The 26,674-nt window shown below is 42.0% G+C and overlaps 1 protein-coding gene and 2 non-coding genes across 7 annotated transcripts in view; all 3 read right to left on the bottom strand.

The window, feature by feature from the left end:
• The window catches only part of Tbc1d8 (TBC1 domain family member 8), a 163,480-nt gene that overhangs the window by 25,947 nt on the left and 110,859 nt on the right, over positions 1-26,674 (bottom strand). For 4 of the 5 annotated variants that reach the window (XM_045146887.1, XM_045146888.1, XM_045146890.1 and 1 more), the window contains 6 exons: positions 24,141-24,348; positions 17,393-17,590; positions 15,828-15,992; positions 14,371-14,524; positions 1,632-1,846; positions 40-157 (listed from right to left, as the gene is read on the bottom strand). In XM_045146887.1, coding sequence (XP_045002822.1) covers positions 40-157; positions 1,632-1,846; positions 14,371-14,524; positions 15,828-15,992; positions 17,393-17,590; positions 24,141-24,348 — 1,058 coding nt within the window. The remainder of the gene's footprint in view (positions 1-39; positions 158-1,631; positions 1,847-14,370; positions 14,525-15,827; positions 15,993-17,392; positions 17,591-24,140; positions 24,349-26,674) is intronic. The other variant, XM_045146889.1, reaches the window with a different exon arrangement.
• On the bottom strand, positions 24,730-24,810 carry LOC123460505. The gene has a single exon (XR_006637054.1).
• Positions 24,891-25,022, bottom strand: LOC123460534. The gene has a single exon (XR_006637078.1).

Genomic DNA, 26,674 nt, shown 5'->3' with positions numbered 1-26,674 from the left:
CTCCCCCGATACACAGGAAGAGAAAGGGAGACAGTTTACCAATTACTCTGTGGTTGAAGTAATCGGGCAGCATCCGCTCGCACACAGCAACCAATAGCCAAAAGGCTTCTTCCTCCTTGGCATACAGCAGTAACACGGAGGTCAGGATATTCATGGACTGCTCGGAGGATCACAGAGGAGACAAGTTAATAACCAGGCTACCCGATGCCATAAACACAGTAAAACCACACAATCCCAGGACTGCTGGCCTACCTCTGTAGTCTGCCTAGCATATGTATGGCCCTGGGTTTGAACCCCAGCACCAAAAAACAAAAATATGCAAGCACAAGTGATCCACAAAAGTAGATCTTGTAGGCAAAAGAAATTGTATAAGCCAACTCTACTGGCACTTGGAAAGTAGAATGGCTATGCTGTGGCATGGTCGTCACAGAAACACCCAAATGAGCAATTGGCCAACATTCAGTCCTATCTCCTACCTATTAAGAGCTAGGATGTGACCTCAAGTTTGGATCAAATCCACCTATTCTACATGCATTCAGTATATACTCAGACACTTTGTTCACCAACTGATTTTGCTTGCTCACAGGAAAATAAAATATATTCTTAAATGTCACTGTCTCTAACCCAGTCTTCTGTTGAGTTTGTTACTTTAACATATTGGGGTTTTTGTTGTTGTTTGGTTTTGGTTTTTTGAGGTAGGGTCTTGCTCTAGCCTAGGCCGACCTGGAATTCTTTATGTAGTCTCAGAGTGGCCTCAAACTCACAGTGATCCTCCTACCTCTGCCACCCTCATATGGGATTCCACTATGCCCAGCTAACTTACTGGTTATTATTTTGTGCTTAGTGACTGCATCCTTCCCCTTAGAATGACTCAGAGAACCTCTTCCTCCACTCATATTTTCTGGCAGGAAAAGGATCAGGCCCCAATCATCCCTTCCTCCCCAAATGCACTGCTATTGCCTTTCCTGAAATTTCTACAGAGGTCTCAACTCCAGTAATCCCATCCCATCTCCACTGGACTACAGAGGGATGTTTGCCCCATCCTGCCAGTGAACCCCAGGTTAATTTCTCTTTTCAAGCACTAGGTAAATTTTTTAAAACTCTCCTATGATCAGCTTGGATCAAGCTGAATTCCTTCAGCACTTCTCTGGTACACTGTTTCTGAGAAGGGGCCTGTGGTAGTATGAATGGATAGCCCCCAATATACTCAGTGTTTTGTGTTGTAGTTTGGATCTGCAACTACCTGACAGGAGGAGGTATCACTGGGCAGATCTTACGGTCCAGCCCTAAGGTGTGGGGGTGGATTTGAAATTCCAATCTAAAGATACACAAAGTATGCCTAGTTGGGATTCCTGAAGTGTGCCATGTGGTATTTCTTTCTTTTTCTCTCTCCCTAGTCCTTTAAGAAGGGGCCAACTTCTGCCATTATGGAACTGTAAGCATCAATAAATATCCCTTCCTCCATAACTGTGCCTGGTCTGGAAGTTCATCTCAGTGAACCAGAAGCTGTCTACTTCAGGGCCAAACATGGCACCTTTGCAGAACAGTCCTGAGGCCTAGATGGTTGGGAACAGAGCTTAAGACTGGTTGGTTCATCACAGATAGACTACTGGGCTCCCACACCACTTTACCTGGCAGTATCCAATCTTGGGGTTCCGGTGGGCATAGGCTGTCAGCACCCGCCTCAAGGCAGCAATTCCAGTTTCATTCTGGAAGGCAGGATGTTCAGGTAGGGAGCGGTGCAGGTCCCGTTCTATCTCTTCAGTCACCAGACAGCATCGCCCCAGCGACTGCTCTACCAGATTCCCGTAGTACCCAGGATGTGAAGCTAGGTCCGTCACAGCATCTGAAGATTAGAGAGTAACATATCAAGGTAAAATGATTATCAGGATGGTGTCACTAAGACTCCAGTGAGATCTCAGGTTACTCAATAAGAGAAATAAAATATTCTGATATCACACAAAAGGACTTCATTTCTGTCAGGTAGCCTAGTCAAAAAACAACAAAAAAGAAAGTAGTTGTTTTAACATTATATAGAAAAAGGAAAGTTCATAGAACAAATTGCTTTTAGAGGCTAGAGTGTAGCTTAGTAGTAGAGCATGTGCTGAACAAGGCTCTGGGTTTAATCCCTAGCATACACATAAAAAGCAATAACTTTATTAGTATGCTTTCATACATGGAGTGTACATATAAGCACATACACAAATTTTTAAAAAACATTTTTTTTTTTTTTTTTTTGGTTTTGTCGAGGTAGGGTCTCACTCTGGTCCAGGCTGACCTGGAATTAACTCTGTCATCTCAGGGTGGCCTTGAACTCATGGCGATCCTCCTACCTCTGCCTCCCGAGTGCTGGGATTAAAGGCGTGCGCCACCACGCCCGGCTAAAAAACATTTTTAAAAATATATTTTATTTTTATTGATTTATTTGAGAGACAGAGAGAATGGGCATTCCCAGGCTTCCAGCCATAGCAGATGAGTTCCAAATGCATGTGCCACCTTCTGCATCTGGCTTACATGGGTCCTGGGGAATCGAACCTAGGTCCTTTAGCTTTGTAGGCAAGTGTCTTAACCAATAAGCAATCTCCCAGTCCCACACATATAATTTTTATACATTAACTGGACAAAAAATTATCAACCAGCTATGTGCAAAGCACTTGAGAAGCACAACCTGGATTAAAGCTAACAACCCTTTGTTAAGGGTCCATGGTGGCTTAGATGCAACTCTGAGGTTGTAATCCAAAGCAGGTGACCAAGTGAGAGAAAATCTCCACAATGGCCACCCACCACCACAGCCAAGGCCTGGGCCCCAAGGTGGTGACTAGGGATGAAGGAGGAGTCTGTCCATTAACTTGCCCTTTGGTATCAGTGGTTTCAGCCTGTAGCAAGATGGAGGTCCAAGGGGAGCAGAAATGTGCTCAATTCTGCTTCAAAGGCTACACAAGGTTTCAAATTCTAAGTAGGCATAGTAAAAATACTCTTTTTCCAGTCACATCCCCATAGTGACTGAGTCTGTCACCACCGTGGCACTCACATGTACTAAACAGTATTTTTGTTAGTGTCTGTAGTTACTTGAACACTACAGTTGTCTTTCTGTCACCAAAGGGAACATTTGAGCATTAGGAAAAGACAATCCTTCATGAACGTTCTGCTATTCCTAGACCCCATGAGAAAATATAGCACTACATGAAAAGTGTGTGTTTACATAAACAGATGTCGCTTTTGTGGCTGGGATTACAAGTCATGTCACTACCTTTTCTCCCTCCTCCATGTGTGTTGCTTTTCCATTATGCACACACACTGCTTTTATTAAATACAGCAACACAGAAGACATTTACAGTTTTTCAAGGCAAGGCTTCCACAATGTGTCTTTGAAAGGCAGCTGCAGAAAAAAGCTGGAAAGCAGGAGGTGGTGACTCTGTAATGACAGAAGCATCAATGAGCAGAGTCCAAGGCCAAGGCCATGGAGTGTGTTCAAAAACACAAGACCTGTGTCAGGTAGCTTTTACAGTGCCAAAAAGTACTATGTGTGGGGATAAGAACAAACTGCTGCAATGAACTGTACAAATGAACTATGGGAAAGAACTGTGAGAATATTTCTTTTAAAAAAATTTTTGGTTGGTTTTTTTTTTCTTTTCGAGATAGGGTCTCACTGTAGCCCAGGCTGACCTGGACTTCACTATGTAGTCTCAGGGTGGCCTTGAATTCACTGTAATCCTCCTACCTCTGCCTCCCAAGTGTTGGGATTAAAGATGTGTGCTACCACAGCTGGCCATTTTTTTTAAAATTTATTTACTTACTAAAGAAAGAGAGAGAGAGAGAGGGAGAAGGAGAGAGAAGAATATTAAGGAATGGGCATGCCAGGTCTTCTTGCAGTTACAAATGAACTCCCAACCCATGTACCACTTTGTGCTTCTGGCTTGTACATGGTAGTGGGGAGATGAGCTCAGGCCTTAAGCCTTGGATAACAAGCACATTAAACACGGAGCCTTCTCTCTAGCCCCTTGTGGGAATGTTTCTTATGGACCTTACAAATAACTTTTCTGAGAATACTGCTGTGAGAAGCTTTTCTGCTAAACTCCTGACTTGTAATTCGCCCCAAAGTTAATCTGATAACCATGTGATCCAGCTGCCTGAAGCAATGTGCCTGGGCTCCCACTGCATTGGTGGGCCTTCGCCCTGAACAGCAGAGATGACCAGTATTGACAGGGACTGTGTAAGAGATGCTGCTGACGGACCTTACGCCATGCTCTTTGCCCTACTTCCTCCGTGACCTGGTTGCACTCCTGACCCAGAACAAGTGTGCATGAGTGAAATAGGCTGACCACACTGAAGACAACACTCATTACAAATAACAAGTTGCCCACAGAGCTGTCACAGAAGACAACAGGTGGGCTTTGTGTGGTTACATCTGTGAATGGAGGGGGGGGGGGGTTGAGAGGGAGACAGTGAGTGAGTGAGTGTGTCTGTGTGTATGTATATGTGTGTGTGTGTGTGTGTGTGTGTGTGTGTGTGTTCTGGATCAGCAAAGTTCAACAGATCATACCCCTAAATCTTTGCTTTAAAAAAAAGTTTAAAGGATTATTCAAAATTAAAAATTACTTGCCCTTTGTCCATGCAATGCTCAATATGCTCACATATTACTGTTTTTTGCTGTTCAATAAAAAACACCAATGAAGATAGGAACCAAAGAAAAGCCAAAGAAAACCCAGCAAAATACACACTTTTACTAAAAAGTGAGGTGTATGAGAAATTAAAACGGCAGCAAAGAAGTAGGAGAGTCGCAGAGCATGCAGAGCCCACACAGGCAGGCCGAAGCAGCTCCGGTGGCGGCGCCATGGCTCCAACAGTGGGAAAGGTGGTGGAAGCCACAGCTCCAGCAGCAACAGCAGCAGCAGCAGAGGCGGCACTGGCAACAGTGGCTTCCAGCAGCAGGAGCAGCAGTTCCAGCCCAGCAGCAGAGGCAGCAGCGGCAGCTTTGGCAGCAGCAGTGGCAAACCCAGCAGCGGTAGCTTCAGCAGCAACAGCAGCGATTCCAGCAGTGGGAGTGCCCATCTGCAGGGCCACAGTTGCCAGGCTCGGTTTGGCCCGCAGGGAAAGCCAGTGTCCACCTCCAGAAAACAGAACAGCAGTCCAGAGACCCAGCCACCCTATTTGATGGAGACCAAAATCATCCAAAAAGGTAACTGGATTGCACCAGGGAAGGGTTTCACTTGGTCACAAGCTGACTTGGAAGCCTCAACAAACCAGAAATCTTAACCTCTTTGTTGATAGAGGATCTGGTTGTTATAACACCTACTCTTTCATAGATACTTGGTGCTGTTGTTGATTGAATGTATACAGCATTTAGTTAAATTTTAGAATCTACCTGTATTTTGTTCCATTCAGCCTACTTGAATACTCCCATAGCAGGCAAACTCAACCCTTGGAACACTTTAGCCACAGCTAGCATCTTAATCTCCTACACTGAAGATATATAACATCAAATCAATTGATACAGCTAATAATACCCAGCAAACTAGAAAATCCAAGCATTAACTTAATCCAAGATGCAAAAATATATGCATTATAACACAAGAAACACCACAAATCAAGACAATATAAATCCACCAAAAAGTATTAATGCATCAGAGATGACCTCCAATGAGAATGAGTTGGAGGAAATGCCTGAGAAAGATTTCAAAAGAATGATTATAAATATGTTCAAATAAGTCAAAGAACAAATCAAAAAAACAAAGAAGAAATCAAAGGAATCAAAGAAGATGCAGGACACCAATTTAATGAAATAAAGAAAGCAATATAAAACATAAATAAGGAAATAGAAATAATAAAGGAAAACCAGTCAGAATTACTAGCAATGAAGAACACAGTTAATGAAATAAAAAAACTCTTTAGAAAATCTCACCAATAGAATGGATGAAGGAGAGGACAGAATATCTAAACTAGAAGATCAGGTGGCAGATCTAATACAGTCCAACAAAAAGAAAGAGAAACTAATAGAAAAGTATGAATGGGAATTTCAAGATATTCAGGACACTATGAAAAGGTCAAATATAAAAATTCAGGGCATAGTAGAAGAGGAAGAATTTCACTCCAAAGGCATAGTAGGTGTCCTCAACAAAATCATAGAAGAAAACTTCCCCCAAATTGGGAAAGAGGTGCCAATGCAGTTACAGGAAGCCTTTAGAACACCAGCCAGACAAAACCTGGAAAGAACCTCTCCTCGCCATATTATAATCAAACTACCAAACACACAATCCAAAGAAAAATATTGAAAGCAGTCAGAGAGAAAAATCAAGATACCTACAAAGGCAAGCCCATCAGGATTACAGCAGATTACTCAATACAAACTTTAAAAGCCAGAAGGGCTTGGAGTGATGTATTCCAAATTCTGAAAGATAACAACAGTCAACCAAAGTTACTTTATCCTACAAAGCTATCCATTCAAATAGATGGAGAAATAAAGGACATTCCATGACAAAAGCAGGCTAAAAGAGTATTTGAAAACAAAACCAGCTCTACATAAAATACTTGAAAGAATCCTCCATGCTGAAGAGAAGAAAAAGCACACATATAAGGAACCTGGAAAAAACAAGCAATACTCAAATACTAATTAACACAAGAGAGCAAAGGTAGAACCGGAACCACAGAAAAAAAAAATGGCAAACATAAATACACACCTTTAAATAATATCACTTAATATCAATGGCCTCAATGCCCCAACCAAAAGATACAGGTTTGCAGACTGGGTTAAAAAGCAGGATCCTACAATTTGTTGTCTCCAAGAAACTCACCTTTCTACAAAGGATGGACATGATCTTAGGGTGAAAAGTTGGAAAATGGTGTTTCAAGCAAATGGGCCTAGAAAACAAGCAGGGGTTGCTATCCTAATATCTGACAAGGTACACTTCAGTCCAACGTTAGTCAAGAAAGATAAGGAAGGCCACTTTATATTGATTAAGGGCACACTCCAACAGGAGGACATTACAATCCTAAACATATATGCACCTAACATGCAGCCTCCCAAATTCATCAAACAAACACTATTAGGACTAAGGTCACAGATAACACCAAACACAGTGGTGGTGGGTGACTTTAACACCCCACTCTCATCCCAGGAAAAAATAAACAGAGAGGCATCTGGACCAAATGAGGTCATAGAAGGAATGGACCTAACAGATATATACAGGACATTTCATCCAAATGCTGCAGAATATACATTCTTTTCAGCAGCACATGGAACATTCTCTAAAATGGACTATATATTAGGACACAAAGCAAATCTTAACAAATACAGGAAAACTGAAATAATTCCTTGTATTCTCTCTGATCACAATGGAATCAAACTACAAACCAATAGCAGGAAAGGCTATAGAACATACACAAAATCATGGAAACTAAATAATACACTACTAAATGATGAATGGGTCAAAGAAGAAATCAAGAAGGAAATCAAAAAATTTATAGAGTCAAATAATAATGAGAACACAACATACCAAAATTTCTGGGACACAATGAAGACAGTTCTAAGAGGTAAATTTAGAGCTTTAAGTGCCTATATTAAGAAATTAGAAAGGTGGCAAGTAAATGACCTAATGCTTCACCTTAAATCCTTGGAAAGAGAAGAACAAGGCAAACCAACAATCAGTAGACGGGAAGAAATAATAAAGATTAGGGCAGAAATTAATGAAATAGAAACAACAAAAAAAATCCAAAGAATTAATGAAACAAAGAGTTGGTTCTTTGAAAGGATAAACAAGATTGATAAACCCTTAGCAAATCTGACCAAAAGAAAGAGAGAAGAGACACAAATTAATAAAATTAGAGATGAAAAAGGTAACATCACAACAGATGCCAGAGAAATTCAAAAAAATCATAGGGATATACTATAAAGGCATGTAATCCACAAATATGAAAATATGAAAGAAATAGATGAGTTCCTTGATTTATATGACCTACCTAAATTAAATCAAGATGTGGTTAATCACTTAAATAGAGCAATAACAAGCATGGAGATCCGAACAGTTATCAAAAATCTCCCAACTAAAAAAAGCCCAGGCACAGATGGATACACTGCTGAATTTTACCAGACCTTCAAGGAAGAGCTAACACCATTGCTTCTTAAGCTTTTCTAGGAAATAGTAAAAGAAGGAATTCAACCAAACTCCTTCTATGAAGCCAGCATCACCCTTACCAAAACCAGACAAAGATAGAACAAAAAAAGAAAATTACAGACCAATCTCCCTCATGAACATAGATGTAAAAATTCTGAACAAAATATTGGCAAACAGAATACAAGAATATATCAGAAAGATCATTCACCCTGACCAAGTAGGCTTTATCCCAGAGATTCAGGGATGGTTCAAAATACACAAATCTATAACTGTAATACAACATATAAATGGATTGAAGGACAAAAATCACATGATCATCTCATTAGTCGCAGAGAAAGCGTTTGACAAAATACAACATCCCTTCATGATAAAAGTCCTACAGAGACTGGGAATAAAAGGAAAATATCTCAATAAAATAAAGGCTATTTATGATAAGTCTATAGCCAACATATTACTAAATGGGGAAAAACTGGAAGCTTTTCCACTAAAATCAGGAACAAGACAAGGGTGTCCACTGTCCCCACTTTTATTTAATATAGTTCTGGATGTCTTAGCCATAGCAATAAGGCAAGTGACACACATAAAAAGGATACAAATTGGAAAGGAAGAGATCAAGTTATCATTATTTGCAGATGACATGATTCTATATATAATAGACCCTAAAGACTCTACCAGCAAACTGTTAAGAGCTGATAAAAACCTATAGCCATGTAGCAGGTTACTAAATAAATACACAGAAGTCAGTAGCCTTCATATATGCTAACAACAAACACACAGAGGATGAAATCAGAGAATCACTCCCATTCACAATTGCATCAAAAAAAAAATAAAGTACTTTGGAATAAACCTAACCAAGGAAATAAAGAATCTCTACAATGAGAACTTTAAAACACTCAAGCAAGAAATTGCAGAAGACACTAGGAAGTGGAAAAATATCCCTTGTTCATGGATTGGAAGAGTCAATATTGTGAAAATGGCAATCTTACCTAAAGCAATCTATACATTTAATGCAATCCCCATCAAAATTCCAAAGGCATTCTTCATGGAAACAGAAAAAACAATCCAAAAATTCATTTGGAATCACAAAAAACCTCAAATATCTAAAATAATACTGAGCAACAAAAATAAGGCTGGTGGTATCACCATACCTGATTTTAACCTATAGTACAGAGCCATAGTAACAAAAACAGTGTGGTACTGGCACAAAAGCAGACTTGTAGATCAATGGAACAGAATAGAGGACCCAGATGTAAGTCCAGGTAGCTATAGCCACCTGATATTCGATAAAAATGCCAAAAATAGTCACTGGAGAACAGACAGCCTCTTCAGCAAATGGTGTTGGGAAAACTGGATATGTATCTGTAGAAGATTGAAAATAGATCCTTCTATCTCTCCATGCACAAGAATTAAGTCCAAATGGATTAAAGACTTTAACATCAGACTGGAAACTCTAAAACTGCTAGAGGAAAAAGTAAGGGAAACCCTTCAACATATTGGTCTTGATAAAGACTTTCTGAATACAACCCCAATTGCTCAGGCAATAAAACCACAGATTAATCACTGGGACCTCATGAAATTACAAAGATTTTGCACTGCAAAGGACACTGTGAATAAAGCAAATAGGCAACCTACAGAATGGGAAAAAATCTTCACCAGCTATATATCTGATAGAGGATTAATATCTAGGATATACAAAGAACTCAAAGTTAAATAATAAGGAATCAAACAAGCCAATCAAAAAATGGACTATGGAGCTAAATAGAGAGTTCTCAAAGGAAGAAATATGAATGGCATATAAGCATCTAAAAAAATGTTCTATGTCACTAGTCATCAGGGAAATGCAGATTAAAACTACATTGAGATGCCATCTCATTCCTGTCAGATTGGAAACAAATGATCATAAATGCCGGCGGGGATGTGGGGATGTCTACACTGTTGGTGGGAATGCAATCTGGTCCAGCCATTGTGGAAATCAGTGTGGAGGTTCCTAAAACAGCTAAAGATTGATCTACCATATGATCCAGCTATAACACTCCTAGGTGTATATTCTAAGGACTCATCTCATTTCCTTAGAAGTAAGTGCTCAACCATGTTTATTGCTGCTCAATTTATAATAGCTGGGAAATGGGACCAGCCTAGATGTCCCTCAACTGATGAGTGGATAATGAAGATACGGCACATTTATACAATGGAGTTCTACTCAGTGGTAAAGAAAAATGAAGTTATGAAGTCTGTAGAAAAATGAATGGATCTGCAAAGGATTATACTAAGTGAGGTAACCCAGGCCCAGAAAGCCAAGTGCCACATGTTCTCCCTCATATGTGGATCCTAGCTGCAGATGATTGGGCTTCTGCATGAGAAGGAAAAAACTCAGTATCACAGGCCAGTAAGTTAAAAAGGAGACATAAAGGGAAGAGAAAGGAAGGGAGGAGGGTACTTAATAGGTTGGTATTGCATATATGTAAGTAGAATGATTGATATGGGGAGAGGATATGATGGAGAATGGAATATCAAAGAGGAAAGTGGGGTGGGGGAAGGGAGGGTATTACCATAGGATATTTTTTATAATCATGGAAAATGTTAATAAAAATTTGAGAAAAAAAACCACCCCCAAAAATTTAAAAAAAAAAAACCTCAAAATAAAAAAGAAAGAGATTAAGAGTTCAAATATGATGGAGAGTGGAGTTTCAAAGACGAAAGTGGGGGTAGAGAGGGAATTACCATGGGATATTGTTTATAATTATGGAAGTTGTCAATAAAAATAGGTATTAAAAAAAAAAAGATGAAAAGAGGCCAGCATGGTGGCACACGCCTTTAATCCCAGCACTCGGGAGACAGAGGTAGGATTGGCATGAGTTCAAGGCAACCCTGAGACTACACAGTGAATTCCAGGCCAGCCTGAGCTAGAGTGAGACCCTACCTCAAAAAAACAAATAAAAAAAAAGTTTAACAAAATTGATCATTGCTTTTAATGTAAGATTCAAAATTTTGAAAATACTAGAAAAAAAAAAAACATAGGGAAAACACTTCAAGATAAAGGCGTAGACAAAGATATTCTAAAAAGGACTCCAATATCACAAGAAGTAATCCCCAGAATTAACCAATGGGATTACATGAAATGAAAAAGCTTCTTCACAGCAAAGGAAACATCAGCAGAGCTAAGAGACAGCCTACAGAATGGGAGAAAATCTTGACCAACTCTACATCTGACAAGGAGTTAATGTGTAGAATTTATAAAAGAACACCAAAAACCCAGGGCTGGAGAGATGGCTCGACGAATAAAGCATTTGCCTTGCAAGAGTGAAAACATAAGTTGGGACCTCCAGAACCCACATACTGCAGCACTATCATGTGTGCTCCCCACTTCACCTGCTCCACCCAAGGCCAGAAGGGAGCTAGAGCCAGAATCACCCTGGAGCCTGTGGGCCAGCAAGCATGGCTAGTGCTGTGTGCTAACAAGACACCTCGCCTTAACCAAAGTGGAAGGCAAGGACCCACACACCACAACACGTGCACACCTGCACACATAGACACAACACACACACCAACGAGAAAAAGACAATCATCTAGGGGCTGGGAAGATGGCCCAGCAGATAAAGGCGTTTGCTGCCTGGTTCAGTTCCCCCTTCTCTATGTAAAGCCAGATGCACCAAAAGGTGCATACATCGGGAGTGGCAGGAGGTCCTGATGCATCCATATTCACTCTCCCTCTCACCCTCAAACAGATAAAGATTTAAAAGATAGGGCTGGAGAGATAGCTTAGTGGTTAAGTGCTTGCCTGTGAAGCCTAAGGACCCTGGTTCAAGGCTTGATTCCCCAGGACCCACGTTAGCCAGATGGACAAGGGGGTGCAACATGTCTGGAGTTCTATCTGCCTCATTCTCTCTGTCTCTTTCAAATAAATAAATAAATAAAATAAATAATTTAAAAAAAACACCAATGAAGGCCTGTTGGTGGAATCTACAGCAGCAACAGCAGAAGCAGCAGGTTCACCCTTTGTTTAAATGAGAAGCAGTTAGCCCACTTTTGGGTAAACAAATCTAAGACTGGTTTCTATAATTCCAGGACTGGGCCCCAATTGGGCAACTATTCAGGCTACAGCCAGAGAAGTCATCAATGCTATCTGGTGGCAAACCCTGTAATCTACATTACTGAACTAGCAGGCAAGATGTGCCTGTTGCCTGTTGGTACAACGGTGACTCTTACGGGGTAACCAGTAACTTTCTGAGGAGGACCGGAGGCTTCCTCCACAGGAGGGAATTTCTGCCTGGTGCTGGTAAACCTGGTCAAAAGCCTTTGGCTGAGAAGGTCATTGGCCCTGGGAAATGGGAGGGGAACCTACTATTGTTATTACACTAAATGCATGGGTTGTCAAACTGCTTTCTAAATGTTCTTGTTTATACCCATAGAGAGGGCTGCTCTCAGCTTTGATCTGAGAACTTTCATTTTTAGTGAGCAGAAGTTAATGCAGAGGCACACAGTTGGCAAAAGTGCTGAGAAAAAGTGACTAGTGTGTGTGTAGCCCTAAACAGGATATCTGTATCACCCTCTTCAATGTTCAAAGAACATTGAAAAGACATTATGGAAAGAATGCAAGAGTTGGAGGATGTGGAGGAGTGCTGTGAAATGCTGTGTTCTAGACACAACACAGTCTTTACAAACTCACAGCAATTGCGGTTTCATGCACAATAGTGAGCTTGTCAACAATCCCTCAAAGATTGGGGTAGGGGGCCTCATAAGACCTCACTTCTCCCAGCAGAGCTCCTGGTGGTTCACTGTGGCTAGAAGAGAGGGAGTCAAGTTCTTCAGTGGTGTAGCCAATAGTAAATTACCTGTATTGAGTAAATAATTCCCCACCCATGTTCATGTAAGCAACCCTAAGTTAACTCCATGGGACACACAGACACACAAAGACATGAAGGTAGGAAGGGAACTAACTGTCAAACTCACTATGTGGTTGAGTATGACCTTGAACTTCTGATCTTCCTTCCTTTACCTAAGTGCTGGGATTACATATGTACACAACCGTGCCCAGTTTTATGCAGTGCTGGAGATCAGACCCTGGGCTGCATGCTATGCAAGGACTCTACGAAATGAGCTAGATGCTCAGACCTCACTTCCAGAATTGTTTTTTTCTTCTTTTTAAAAATATTTATTTGGGCTGGAGAGATGGCTTAGCGGTTAAGCGCTTGCCTGTGAGGCCTAAGGACCCCGGTTCAAGGCTCGATTCCCCAGGACCCACGTTAGCCAGATGCACAAGGGGGTGCATGCATCTGGAGTTCGTTTGCAGTGGCTGGAAGCCCTGGCGCGCCCATTCTCTCTCTCTCACTCTCTCTCTCTGCCTCTTTCACTCTTGATCTCTCTCATATAAATAAATAAACAAAAATAAAAAATAAAAAAATAAAAATATTTACTTCCAGACAGTTTTTTTTTCTTTTCTTTTTCTTTCTTTCTTTCTTCCTTTCTTTTTTTTTTTTTGCGAGTGGAGAATCAGTTTATTTTCATGTCAGAGTGGGCTCAGGAATCTCTTTCATAGCCTTGACCTTGAGCTCTGATGGCTCAGAGTTCTTATACCTTATCTTGGCCTGTTCATTATTGTTAGCTCTCAGAGCTCAGAGACCTTGAGTAGTGATATCAAGTTTTACAGAAACAAAACAAAAGTTAACTAGTGGGCAGATGTAAAAAGATGCATAAGATGATTTACAGTAGAGGCTGGAATACAGATCATGGCTTTGAAGCAGTACAGAAGCTTCAGTGTCAGCACAGAAAACTATGCAGTACAGGACAGAACTAATTCAAAAGTCTATGCAGTACAGGACATAATATGGAGCCAGGGCTTCTAAATGCCAGACAGTTTTAAAAAGAATCCTTAGAACTATAGACAGACTTGTAGGATCTTTCTCTTTGGGGGAATAGGGAGGCAAGGTCTTTCTGTGTAATCCAGACTACCCTGGAACTTACTGAACTTCTGCCCAGCCTCCTGAGTACTAGGACATCACCATGCTCAGCTCACAAAGTCACAGGTAAGAAAGAGGTAGTAACTGAACCCAGACCTCATGTCTCCCAAGAAAGCCTTGGGCGACTTGACTGAGGTCCCATGGCTAACTGGCTAATTCAGTAAGGGCTTTGAAGTTCATACTTGGGATTTACAGAAATGATCTAAGGACTAATGGCTTCACCTGCATATCCTGTTCACATTAGGACTTATTTTTGGGTCCACTGCAAGGACAACACAAGGCCTGAGCACATTGAGACCCACCTGAGAAAAGGAGCCACAGCCTTCCTCGCAAAGATTCAGGGATTCCCATGGCCACGAGCTTTCGGATCTTCTCAGTGCGAAACATACACACAGTCCTGCCATACTCCACGAAGTGGTCATTCCACAGGCTGATTTTTATCTGCTCACGGGACTGCTATAGAAGTGGAAATGGTCATTAACATACACAGAAGCTACCAGAGCTCACCCATGACTCGTGATGGAACCAATAATCCTTCCAAGATACAGTGAGAGTGAGGCCCTACCTGGAAAGACCAAAAAAGGGGGGGGGGGGGCAATTTCCTTTGCATGGTTGATAATAAGAACATGTTCATCCAAGTACTACAACGGCCCAAATCAGATGTGAGAGTGGGGCATAGTGGGAGGGGGACCTTAGAAAAAGGCACTTTGTGGTATAAAAATGGAGCCAACTGCTAAAACACATTTCAGCTCAGAGAACAGTGGGGAGCAAGAAGGCATGACAATCTGCCAAGCATCCTGAAAAAGGGAAATCTGAATCCTGAAGAAAAAAATAAAACTCTCGTTCTTAAAACCAAGGAAAGCATTATTTTCTTTTAGACAATGAGTTCTTTGAAATTATCTCTAGATGACAGCAATGTTTATGGTCCTTTTTTTAAAAAAAGTTTTATTTTATTTGCATTTAAGTACAGATGTACCAGGGCATGTGCCACTTTTTTGTGTGGTTTTACATCAGTGCTGGGGAATTGAACCTTGGCCAGAAGACTTTGCAAGTAAATGCTTTTAAAAAATGAGCAATCTCCTCAGCTCTTGTTTGTGGCCTTATAAATAAGATATCCACAGCTATTTTCAATGTCCACTGTTGAACCATGGGAGAAATTTACTCTTAATTGAATTCTGTATAGAAAGCAAGTAAGAAGGTTCCGCTTGGACAACTGAAGATGACAAGTGATGAGAAGCAGCAGGGTAACACTGCTCGAGGCCACCCCTAGCTGGTGCGGCCGCAGCACGGCTTCCTACCTGCCCACTCACAGTGCACCTACTAGTGTGTTTACCAGCTCCACATCAACTGCCTCAAATTTTCCCTATTAAAAAAAAATCCTGTAAATGTAGCAAACATATTTTCAGTTCAACAAAAATAGAAGCAGGCAACACTTTATCCCAGGAAATAAAACAGAATCTCTTCAGAGGGACACACCAACATCCTGGCTAGCAGAAGAAAGACTTATGGACAGCACTGCTAGCTGCTCAATCCACACAGTGAGATTGGCAGGAGAAAGCCACTAAGAGGACAGGGGAAGAGCCAGCTTCCCTCTTTGGTACCTAGGAAGAAAAGAGGGAAGAGAAGTCGAGGTACTCCTGCCTCTTAGGTCAAGCCACACCTAAGGCCCTGCAGAGCTGGCACTCCCAGACACCGTGAACAAACACCTTAGAGAACATCACCCCCATCCTGCACCCAAGGCAAGGGGCGCCTCACTCACCAGGCAGGAGTCGGGGCTCTGGCTGCCCAATTGCTGGAAGACTGCAGTCAGGGGCTTAGGGTGTGGCAATGGGCTCTTTTCCTTCTCGCGTTCCTTGCTACTTGGAGAAGATACCATTTCAAACTTGTCGCTGCACATGCTCGTTGAATAAAACACAGGTGAAGCCTATGAGGATAATAAATAGACAAATGGAGAGAAAGATATGCACAATTACTTTGCATCAATTAAAAATAAAAATTCAGGGCTAGAGAGATAAGCTTAAGGCCCTTGTCTGCAAAGCCAAAGGACCCGGATTCGATTCCCCTGTACCCACATAAAGCCAGATACACAAGGTAGTACAAGTGTGTAGAGTTTGTTTGCAGTGGCTAGAGGCCCTAGCACACCCATTCCCCCCTCTCAAATAAATAAATATTTTTAAAATTTTTGTTTTAAAGACAGTCATAGCAGATGAGATCCCAGCAAATCCAGATCCATTTTGTTTTGTTTTGTTTTTTTTAGGTAGGGTCTCATTCTAGCTCAGGCTGACCTGGAATTCACTATGTAGTCTCAGGGAGGCCTCAAACTCTTGGTGATCCTCCTACCTCTGCCTCCCCAGTGTTTGGATTAAAGGCATGCACTACCATGCCCGGCTCAGATCCATTTTTTTTTTTAATATTTTAAAAGCCTCACAGAAGGCAGATTTTATTTTACTGTATAACATTTTGGGTTCTTGCAGTCTAGGCCAAACATGAGAAGATATTTATTTCCTCAGCGAGGAAGCATGTGAGTAAAATTTGATAGCCTTTCTTTGGAAATGTGCCTGTCCTTTGCATGAGGTTAGCAAAAGGTAATAACTTATATTCTTGGTTCATTGCAGAGGCAAAAACAAATACAACTTCATGATTTTTTTCATGTTTTATTTATTTATTTTTTAATTTTTAAATTTTTATTAACATTTTCCATGATTATAAAAAAAATCCCATGGTAATTCCCTCCCTCCCCCTGACACTTTCCCCTTTGAAATTCCATTCTCCATCATATTACCTCCCCATCTCAATCATTGTACTTACATATATACAATATCAACCTATTAAGTACCCTCCTCCCTTCCTTTCTCTTCCCTTTATGTCTCCTTTTTAACTTACTGGCCTCTGCTACTAAGTATTTTCATTCTCACACAGAAGCCCGATCAGATCCATTTTTATAGCTATCCAAACTTAGGGATGACAAAGCTTCTTTTAACAGGTTATAGCTATGCCAAATAATGTCCCTTGTTTGTCACTCTGGAGATGGGATATTACTCATTCCAAGTTGTGTAGGTGTCTCCAATTACCTCTCTAACCTGCAGAGAGGTACCCTGTCAACTCCTCCAATCCATACAGCATGTAGGGGCATCCACTGACCCCTCCAAGCAGGTGATCTCCTATCAGCCCCTCTAATACACAAAGCACCCACTCAGGGCACCCAGGGCATCAGAAGTGGCACCACACTGACGTATGACCCACATTTCCAACACATTTTCCTCATATCACTTCCCTTGGAGGTGCTAAGAAGCCATGGAAGGCCATCTCTGGGAAGGTTCATACCATGTCATCCTCACCAGCTGAGGTGTCATAATGCACAGGATGGTTGGCATGGGTCTGCCTCAGTCTCACCAGCAGGCTGTCCACCAAGTTTTCTCTGTCCTTGAGCTCGATGAACTGGAAGGCCATCTTGCTCCTGATGCTGACAATGATGGGGTTAGGCAATAGGCTCGTGTCCTCCATTTTCTCAATGCTCACTACCTGGGGCAAAGATGACACACAGTCAGTAAGGAAGGAGCCAGGCAGGCTCTCGATTACATACTCAGGAAATACCCCAGGACAGAAGGCAAAACAAAATACCTGCCTTCTGCAAAGACTGGTTTAGTGTACATGGCCCACCAACACAGAAAGGTGGCAGCAACCCAAAATTCTATCCATGGGCTAAGGAAACTTTGGTACACCCAAGAGTTATCACTTGGCCTTCAAAGGGAAATTTGGACATTTAACAACATGGATGAAATTTGAGGATGTTATACTAAGTAGAATAAGTCAGTCATACAAAGAGAAATACTGCATGATTCAATTTGTATAAGGTACCTAGGGTAGTCAAATTCATAAGGTTATAGTTGTTCAGTTAGGATGCTGAAAAAGTTTTAGAGATGTTGGCTAAATAACAAGAAGGATATGCTGCATGCCACTAAACTTCTAGCCCAGGCTGACCTGGAATTCACTCTTTAGTCTCAAGCTGGCCTCAAACAGTGATCTTCCTTCCTCTGCTGGAATTAAAGATGTGTGCTACCATGTATGGCTGGAAAAAATTATTTTGAAGAATGTGAGGCATTTTCTAGATTTCTTACTTCACTGATAAGAATACATGTAAAATGGCCTACATAACATTGGGTTCACCAAAGCGGCATTATAGTTGGGGGAGGGGCTCACCTCCCTGACAAACTATTGGCAATTAATGTTCACTTGGAGAAGGAGCCAGTCCTTTTGGAGGTGTAACCACTGGTAAGTTGCCCAAGGTCCAGTAAATAACCCAGGCTCATGTAAGCAACCCCAATTAAACTCAGTTGGTCAAACACAAAGAAAATTTTTTCAATGTGAAAGTAGAAGAAAGACCAGTTGAGAAGAAGAATGGGTGTATACCAGGAGTAGGAGGGGAATAAGAGGGTAATGGAGTGGATGTGACCAAAATGCATCAACTACGTGTATGAAATTAACAAAATATAAATGAGACTTTGTGAAATAACACGTTTACTGCAAAATAATGAGTGTGAGAACTGAGTTTTCTCAAGAACAGTGCTCAGGACAAGAAGTGAGACTCTAGAAGCCCACATGTGCCAGAGTTGAGGGCACAGTCTCAGCAGGGACACCTGGAAGCAAAAGATGGAGCTGCTTGGATCTGGAGTGAACTCACCTTGTCTACTAGGGTGGTTTGAATGTAAAATGTCCCCGCAGCCTCGGCTGTTTGTGAGTTTGCACCCTACCTGGTCCCCAGCAGGTGTAGCCCTTGGTTGGTGGAGCTTGCTAGAGGAGTTATGTTGCTGGGGTTCATTGGTCTAGCCCACTGTGTGAGTGCGAGCTCACTCTTGCTGCACTTCTCTCTCTGCTGTGGATATGCAAGGTTGTGGTGGGCTGACATGCTGTTCTCTGAATGACAGGGAGGATGAAATTCCCCCCCCCCTCAAAATTCTATGTCTAAAATAAATCCTTTCCTCCAATAAGCTGCTTCTGGTTGGGACTTGTGTCCCAGAAATGGGAAGACAACTGCTATGTCTACCATTTCCAAGAAAAGAGCTACAGAATTCTATAGGAAAAAGGCACTTGACTCGTATTTTCAAAAAATTAACTAGTTTTAGGAAAGTATATAAACCAAGAAATTTGTGACTTATTTCCTAAAGGTGAAGCTTTTTATACGTTGTTCTTTTGGGGCTGGGGGCAAAGAGGAAAATTTACTCCTAAGAGATGTTGTGAACACTGTTAATTGTGAGACATGTACTTTTTAATAATAGCATTATCAATAATGTGGAGGTTAGTGGGTTCTGTTTGTAACTGTTCCCTCAATGCAAACTTCAGGCTACTGCAGCAATAACAGAAAAAGAAATAACAGTTTGGTAACAGGCCAATTCAGGCCCTGCCATCATCAAAAGCTTGGTCATCTACCTGTCAATCTTTACACAGCAAAACCATGTGGTGAATTCCAGTGCCCACTTCATAGGCAGCATCACCAGATACTATGGTTTGATATAGTTTCAGTGTGTCCTTAAAGGCTCACAGATTAGAAGCCTAGTCTCCCATGAGACCTTAAAAGGTAGAGTCTACTGAGAAGTAGTTATGTCTGTAGGGACATTACCTTCAAAAAGGATTAATGTAGCCTTCACAAAGCCCTAGTTAGTCCCTACAAGATAGGTATTTATTAAAAAGAGTAGGATTGGTCCCTCTCTGTTCTCTGGCTTCCTATCTCACCATGTGATGTCTCTGGCCACTATGATGCCATGTATGAAGAGCCCCCACCAGAGCTTAGCAGGAACTTGGCACCATGTTCTTGTGTCTGAAAACTATAAGCTAAACTTCTTTTGTTTATAAGTTTACCTAGTCTGAAGTATTTTATCAGAGTCACAGAAAAGGACTCAAATACATGGGCTAAAAGGCAAAAGGTTATGCTATGGTTTCAATTTAAAATGTCCCACTGCAATGGTTAAGTTTTTTGTCGACTTGATCTGTTTAGGAATCCATACACATTACTGTAAGTGGGTCTCTGAGGTTGCTTCCAAGGAGGATTGACTAAAGGAGGAATCATTCCTCCAAGGTGAGCCCTTCCCCAGAATGGGTGGCCTCTCTCAGAGTGGACTTTATCTAAGGAAGCTCTGGGAAGGAAAGTATGCCCACCTCCTACCTGGCTGCTTGCTGCTTTCCAGTGTGGACTGTAGACCAGCGTGGATTGAAGATCAATGTCTCTCCAGGAAGCCTCCAGGCCTTCAGTACTGGACTGGGACTGCTGAGGCATCAAGCTTGGTGACTGAGCAGCTACTGAGTTCCTGGACTCTCAGGCCTGCAACCTGCTCTTGTTGGACTGCCATAAGCTCATCCAATAAATTCCCTTTTAATACAATTCATTCTATTGGTTCTTTTCCTCTAGAGAACCTTGACTAATACAAGTTGGTGTCAGAAGTGGGATGAGATAAATCTGATTATGTGGATTTTGGTCTTTTGGAACCTTTGTTTTGGAGGAATGGGCACAAATTTGGTGCTTGCAACTGAATATACCTTCTGGAGCAGTAGGCCAACTATTATGGACTATTCTGATGAGAGTTTGAGAATGCTAACTGCAGAGAGGATTGAACTTGAAGGCTTGGCTTATGAGGTCTCTAAGGGAAGGAGACTTTGTTGGAACTGGGCTACTAGCATAAGGGCTGGCTGCGTTCTGTTGCCCATTCCCAGAGAATTTGATCAAGATTAAATCTGTAATGGACTGATGTACTTGGCTAAAAATATTGAACTGAAATATTTAAGATTTTAAGTAGGAAAACCTCAAGCAAGTTAATTACACGCACTGAGACTAGTTTTATTTTACTGAAGCTGCTATTATGAAACCCATTAACAATCTTAAGGAAGATGGCCCAAATGCTTTACATTAAAACAATGGAAAGACCATGAGGAAAGACTGAGGAAAGACTATGATAGACAATGCAAACTCTTGGAAAGAGTTGACTGAAGAAGGAATGTGCTTTTTGAGGTCATGATTTATTTTGTCCCTGAATGAAGAATATGGCTGTGCCCTGCACACCTGGTATTAGTTTTAGAAGCAAGAAAAACATATGGAGTGGTCATGAATTGCACATGGTTCCAGAAGCTGCTGCTGAGATGCAGTATGTGGTAGGGCCTGATTTCCTGATAGGCTGGAAGAGCCTTTGGAAGATGGACTATGGTTTGCACGGAGACCTAAAGACATTTTAGATATATCAGAACTGTGCAAGGTCTACCATAGAGGCTATTAGATAGGGATGGAAGTCTTCCTTGGCTACTCAGCCCAGCTGGAAAGGTGGCATTGGCAAGTCCAGAGACTGCCAGTCACTCAACCTGAACTGCAGAAGTTTGATGTTTGCTTGATGGTGATTGAGTCTTTATTGTTCTAGTGTTTCCTTGATGCCTTATACGAGTTGAAAATGTTTACTATGTGCCTTTATGTTAAATGTATATAACCTGTTTGATTTCACAGGACTCATAGCTAAGAGACAATCTTAAATCTCAGATGATATGTGGGACTTTAGAACTATATTAAGTTGGTAAAGACTATGGGGACCTTTGAAATTGGACTGAGTACAATTCACAATGTGTGATAGTTTTGAATCTGTTGGGAGCTAGAGGCGGAATGTGGTAATTTGAATAGATGGCCCCCAATATATTCAGTGTTTTTATTAGTTTGTAGTTTGGATCTGCAGCCACCTGGCTGGAGGAGGTATCACTTGGCAGACCTTAAATTATGGTGGAAGGTTTGAAATTCCAAACTAAAGATATGCAAAGTGCCTAGTTTCACCTAGAGTTCCTGAAATGTGCTATATGATTTTGGCTTTTGAGCTTGTGGCTTCCTTCTCCCTCTCTTCTTGGACCTGTGAAAGCAAGGCCAGCTTCTTCTGCCATTATGAAACTTCCCCTGAATCAGTAAGCATCAATAAATATCCTTTCCTCCCTAATTGTGCCTGGTCTGGAAGTTCATCTCAGCAAACCCTAAACTGTCTGCTACACCCACACAGACTCACATGTGTGAACATCTGGTCTGCAGCTGGTGACACTGGGAAGGTTCCAAAACCTTTAGGAAGTAAAGCCTTGTTGGAGGAAAAGGATCAACAGGGGAAGGCTGTGAGGTTTTTATAGCCTTGCCCCACTGCACTGCTCACTTTGTGCTCCCTGACTGTGGATGCAGTGTGACCAGGTAACCTGCCACTATCCTTTCCTCAAAAGTGTAAGCCAAAATAAAAAACAAAAACAAAAACAAAAAAACCCTCTCTTCCTTAAGCTGCTTCCTGTTAGGTATTTGGTCAAAGCAACAAGTAAAGTAACTCATACAGAAAATTGGTTCTGAGAATTGTGCTGTTGCTGTGATAAATCTGATCATGTGATCTATAGGCCTTAAGAACTAGTTTTCAGGAGGAATGTAGAGAAGTTAGAAACTTTGGGTTAGAGAAGCCCTTGAATTATGTAAGCACAACTTAAGGGGACATTCTGGTGAAAGTTTGGAAAATCAGAATGCTGAGAAAAACATGAACACTGGTAGCCCAGCTCATGATATTTTAGAGAAAAACAAGGACTCTATCAGAAACTGGGCTAGAGGCAGATCATAATACATGCTGTCAAAGAAAGTGGCTACATTTTGTCTGAATCCTGGTAACTTGAGGGATGCTTAACCCAATCATTTGCTTTACACCAACCTTGTTTGGTAGATGAAATCTCAAGACAGAATAGCATTGAGGTTGGTTTTGAGAAAGATATAATTGTTAAAGTGATCAACACCATTGAACAAAAACTTTCTGCACTGTTCTGGGACAGTAGAAACTGTGTCTAAAGGGCAAAAATCCACCCACTGGAGGTTCCATCTGATATAAACCCAAAGTCATTTGAAAAAGCCTAAACTGAAGGGGTTCTCTACTAGAACACAACCACCTGGGGAAGTAGTTTTCCAAGGTCAGCCTGCCTGGAAGATAAAAAGGCTGCCACCGCTGAATCTTGGTCTTATCATTCATGTTATATAGGTTTTACAGGCATGAAAGATGCAAAATTGACGGGATTATGGAACCAGAGAGCTACTGAGTCCCTGCAAAGAGGCCCTAAGATACCTGCATGAAACTATGAAGTGAGCCATAAGTTGCAATGGATATCCTATATTGTTGGGAGATGTCAGTGCCATAGAATGTCTCCTGAAGAAAGCTGCAGATTCATAGTGGAGTTGCCCCAAGAGAGAGGCTATGAGTGCTACAGGCCATCAGAGTTATAGGGCTGGAGCTGCCCAAGCACTTTAGAGCCCAGATTAGATATCATCATGAGTCCAGGTGCCAGGTACAGAGTTGCAAGATTCAGAGTTCACCCCGCTGGGTTTCAGTTTTTCTTTGTTCTGATCATTCCTTGCTATGACATTCTTCCCTTTTGGGTTAGGAACATATGTTCCATATTGATGAATGTTAGAAACAGGTAACTTACTTTCTAGTGCTATAGGAGCTCACAGTTATGAATTTACCTGAGTCTGCACATGTGCTTTTGTACAGAATTAGAACTATTAAAGCCTATGTGGACTTTTACATTTAGATGGAATGGGGATATGTGGAAGAGTATGTTTCAGTATTAACTTGACCAAGGGTGGACTTGTGATCATTAATGTTTGGTTGTTAATTTAACAGGATTTAGAATCACCATAAAACAAATCTTGGTATATCTGTGAGGGGTTTGTCTAGATTACGTTAATTGGAATGGGAGGAACCTCCCTAACTATAGGTGGTACAGCTCATGGGCTGGGATCCAAGACTGAATAAAAAGGAGAAAGATAGCTGAGCTTCAGCATTCTTAACTTTCTGATTCCTAATTGCAGACAATATGATCAGCTCTGCTTCACGCTCCTGCTGCCATGCATTTCCTGGCATGATGGACTGTGACCCCAAACTGTAAACTGAAATAAGCCCTTCCTTCCTGACGTGTGTGTGTGTGTGTGTGTGTGTGTGTGTGTGTGTGAATTTGCTCACACCAATGTTAAAAGTAGTAATACAGGCTTCTGCAGAAAGAACAGAGTAGAGAAATAGAAGTGGAAGGCTGGGTCTACCTCTCTGAGTGGAAGGACAACATTACAGCAACCATTCTCTCTGCTGGCAAAGCAGATGTAGCGATCAGAGGCAAACATCCGCCCCACGGTGTGACAGCGACTGAAGGGCGTCCACAGGGAGCAGTCCACGACAGCATGAAGCTTCTCTTTCCTTGGCAACCTGAAGAAAGCTCGGAAGAACTCATTCTGTGCTCTTGCCTCAAGATCCCTGGGAAAGGTTGGAGAGAGAATAACAAGAGATAGGAAAGGTAAGGGGATATGTAAAATCACTAAGGAAAATCCCTTAAAACCCAGTAGGACAGGCTGATAGTTAAGGAAATGCAAAGTAGATGTCCTCCAGAACCCATGTTAGCTTCATACCAATCCTTAGAACAAGCACTGAGAGAGAAGCAAACTGTCTGCACAGAAAGAATTTGATGAACTCATGAGCCAAAACAGACATTCCCTCCTGGACTGAGTAACTCTGAGAATGACCTTTGTGATAGTTAATATCTGTTTGTCAACCTGACAGGATTAGAATCACTTACAGACAAAAATATCTGGTCATGTCTGGTGAGGAAATTTTTTTCTTTTTTCTTTTCTTTTTGTTCGGCATTAATCTGTGCTCAGCAATCTCCATCACCTGGTTCCCAGAACTCAGATTATACAGTGTTCACAGCATCATTGGCAGGGCTCAAGGAAAGGCAGCCAGGACATCGTTGAACTTCCCTCCATCCCTGCCTCACCTGTCCCTCAATCCCTCTTTCCCCACTCCATGTGCCCTGGTCCCACATCACCTGCCACATTGTCATAATCCTCTCAGGCTCCACACTAGCTACATAGGGACTGATTATATAAGGAAATTAGCGTAGGCTCACTCGGGGCTGCAACGGGACTCAGGAGCATCCTGCTCTACCTCTTCCAGAACATCCCTCTCAAGCTGCCCCAGCTACCTAGAACAGAACCCCGAGCCCAGCCAAGTAACCCAACACTCTGCCAAATGTGAGGTATTTTTTAAATTAGGTTAGTTCAGGTGGGAGGACATGCCCTAAGTGGCCAGTACCATCCCATGGGCTGAGTTCCTGTAACTATATGGAAAAAGGAGAAAGTGAGCTGAGAATCCATCCTTTTCCTCTATTTCCTCATTGTGGACCCATTTCACACTGCTTCAAGCTCTTGTCACCATGCCTTCCCCACCATGACAAACTATAGCCCAGAACCTTAAGGTGAATTAAACCCATCCTCCCTTAAACTGATGCTTATCAGGTATTTTGCCCCAGCAAGTAGAAGCTAACTGATACAGCAAACTGGTACCAAAAAGTGGGGTTGGTGGTGTAATAAAACTGATAATGTGGTTCTTAGTCATTTGGAACTGGTTTGTGGGAAGAATATGGAAGGACTTGAAAGTCTGGACTAGAGAAGCCTTACAACACCATAATCAAGCTTAATGAGCCATTCTGGTGGCAGTTTGAAAGATCAGGAGGCTGAGAACTGTGGATATGGCTTGACTCATGAGACTCCAGAGAAGAAAATGGCTTTATCAGGAACTGAGCTAGAGGCAGTTCATGTGATATTCTGGCAAAGAAACTGACTGTATCCTCACATCCTGAGAACCTGAACAAAGTTAATTTAAAAGTAAGGAAGATGCAGGGCATAGTACCTTTGAATCCAGCACTTAGGAGACTGAGGCAGGAAGATCACCAGGAGTTCAAAACTAGCCTGAACTACAGTGAGTTCCAGGTCAGCCTAGGCTAAAATGAGACTCTATCTCAAACAATAAAATAAAATAAAATAAAAGTAACGGTCTGGAGGGTGCATGCGAACTGAGTAGGCCAGAGATCCCAGTTCCTTCCATGCCTTCCAGTTCCCTGGTCCTGGTACCCTTGATGCTGGCTTGGGGATGCATGGCCCCTATGGGCATACTGCTGAAGGTCTGTTGCTCCATCTTCCTGAATGAACTGCCCCTGGTACACAGGCACAGTGAGTACCCCAGAGCTCCCAGTTCCCTGGTCCTGGTACCCCTGCTGCTGGCTTGGGGCGGCCTGGTCCCTGTGTGTGTGCTGTAGAAGCAGGACGTTTGCTCTGGCTTCCTGACTGACTGGCTCCTGGGTCCCCAAATCCCTGTTCCCTAAGCCAGAGGAGTCACAGGCTACCGTGGGAGCTGGCTTCTTGCCTCTGGCTCCCCAGCATCCCAACTTCTGGTTTCCTGACCCCTGGTTCCCTTGTGCGGAAGAGTGCATGCAAGTGGAGTGAGTAGGCCAGAGCACCTAGTTCCCCACCTCCCAAATTCCCAGGTAATTTGATGCACCTGCAATCTCCACAACCTGCACATCTGCAGTTATAACCCCATTGTACAACAATCTGGTTCATACTTAAAACAGGACACTCCCTAAATATCCTACAAGGACGAATACTTGCTTCCCCCTCAACTCAATAGAATAAAACATTTTCCCAAGATGGGTAGAACACATACACACAAAACAAAAACAACAAAAGTCAGAAAACTGAGAAAGCCCCACCAAGAATACCTAATCCCACAAGGGAAGCCTCCAGTG

This window comes from Jaculus jaculus, chromosome 4, assembly GCF_020740685.1.
Source record: "Jaculus jaculus isolate mJacJac1 chromosome 4, mJacJac1.mat.Y.cur, whole genome shotgun sequence".
Lineage (NCBI taxonomy): Eukaryota > Metazoa > Chordata > Mammalia > Rodentia > Dipodidae > Jaculus > Jaculus jaculus.
The sequence above is the reverse complement of the archived record's forward strand: the minus strand, read 5'-3'. Positions and strand labels throughout refer to the sequence as shown.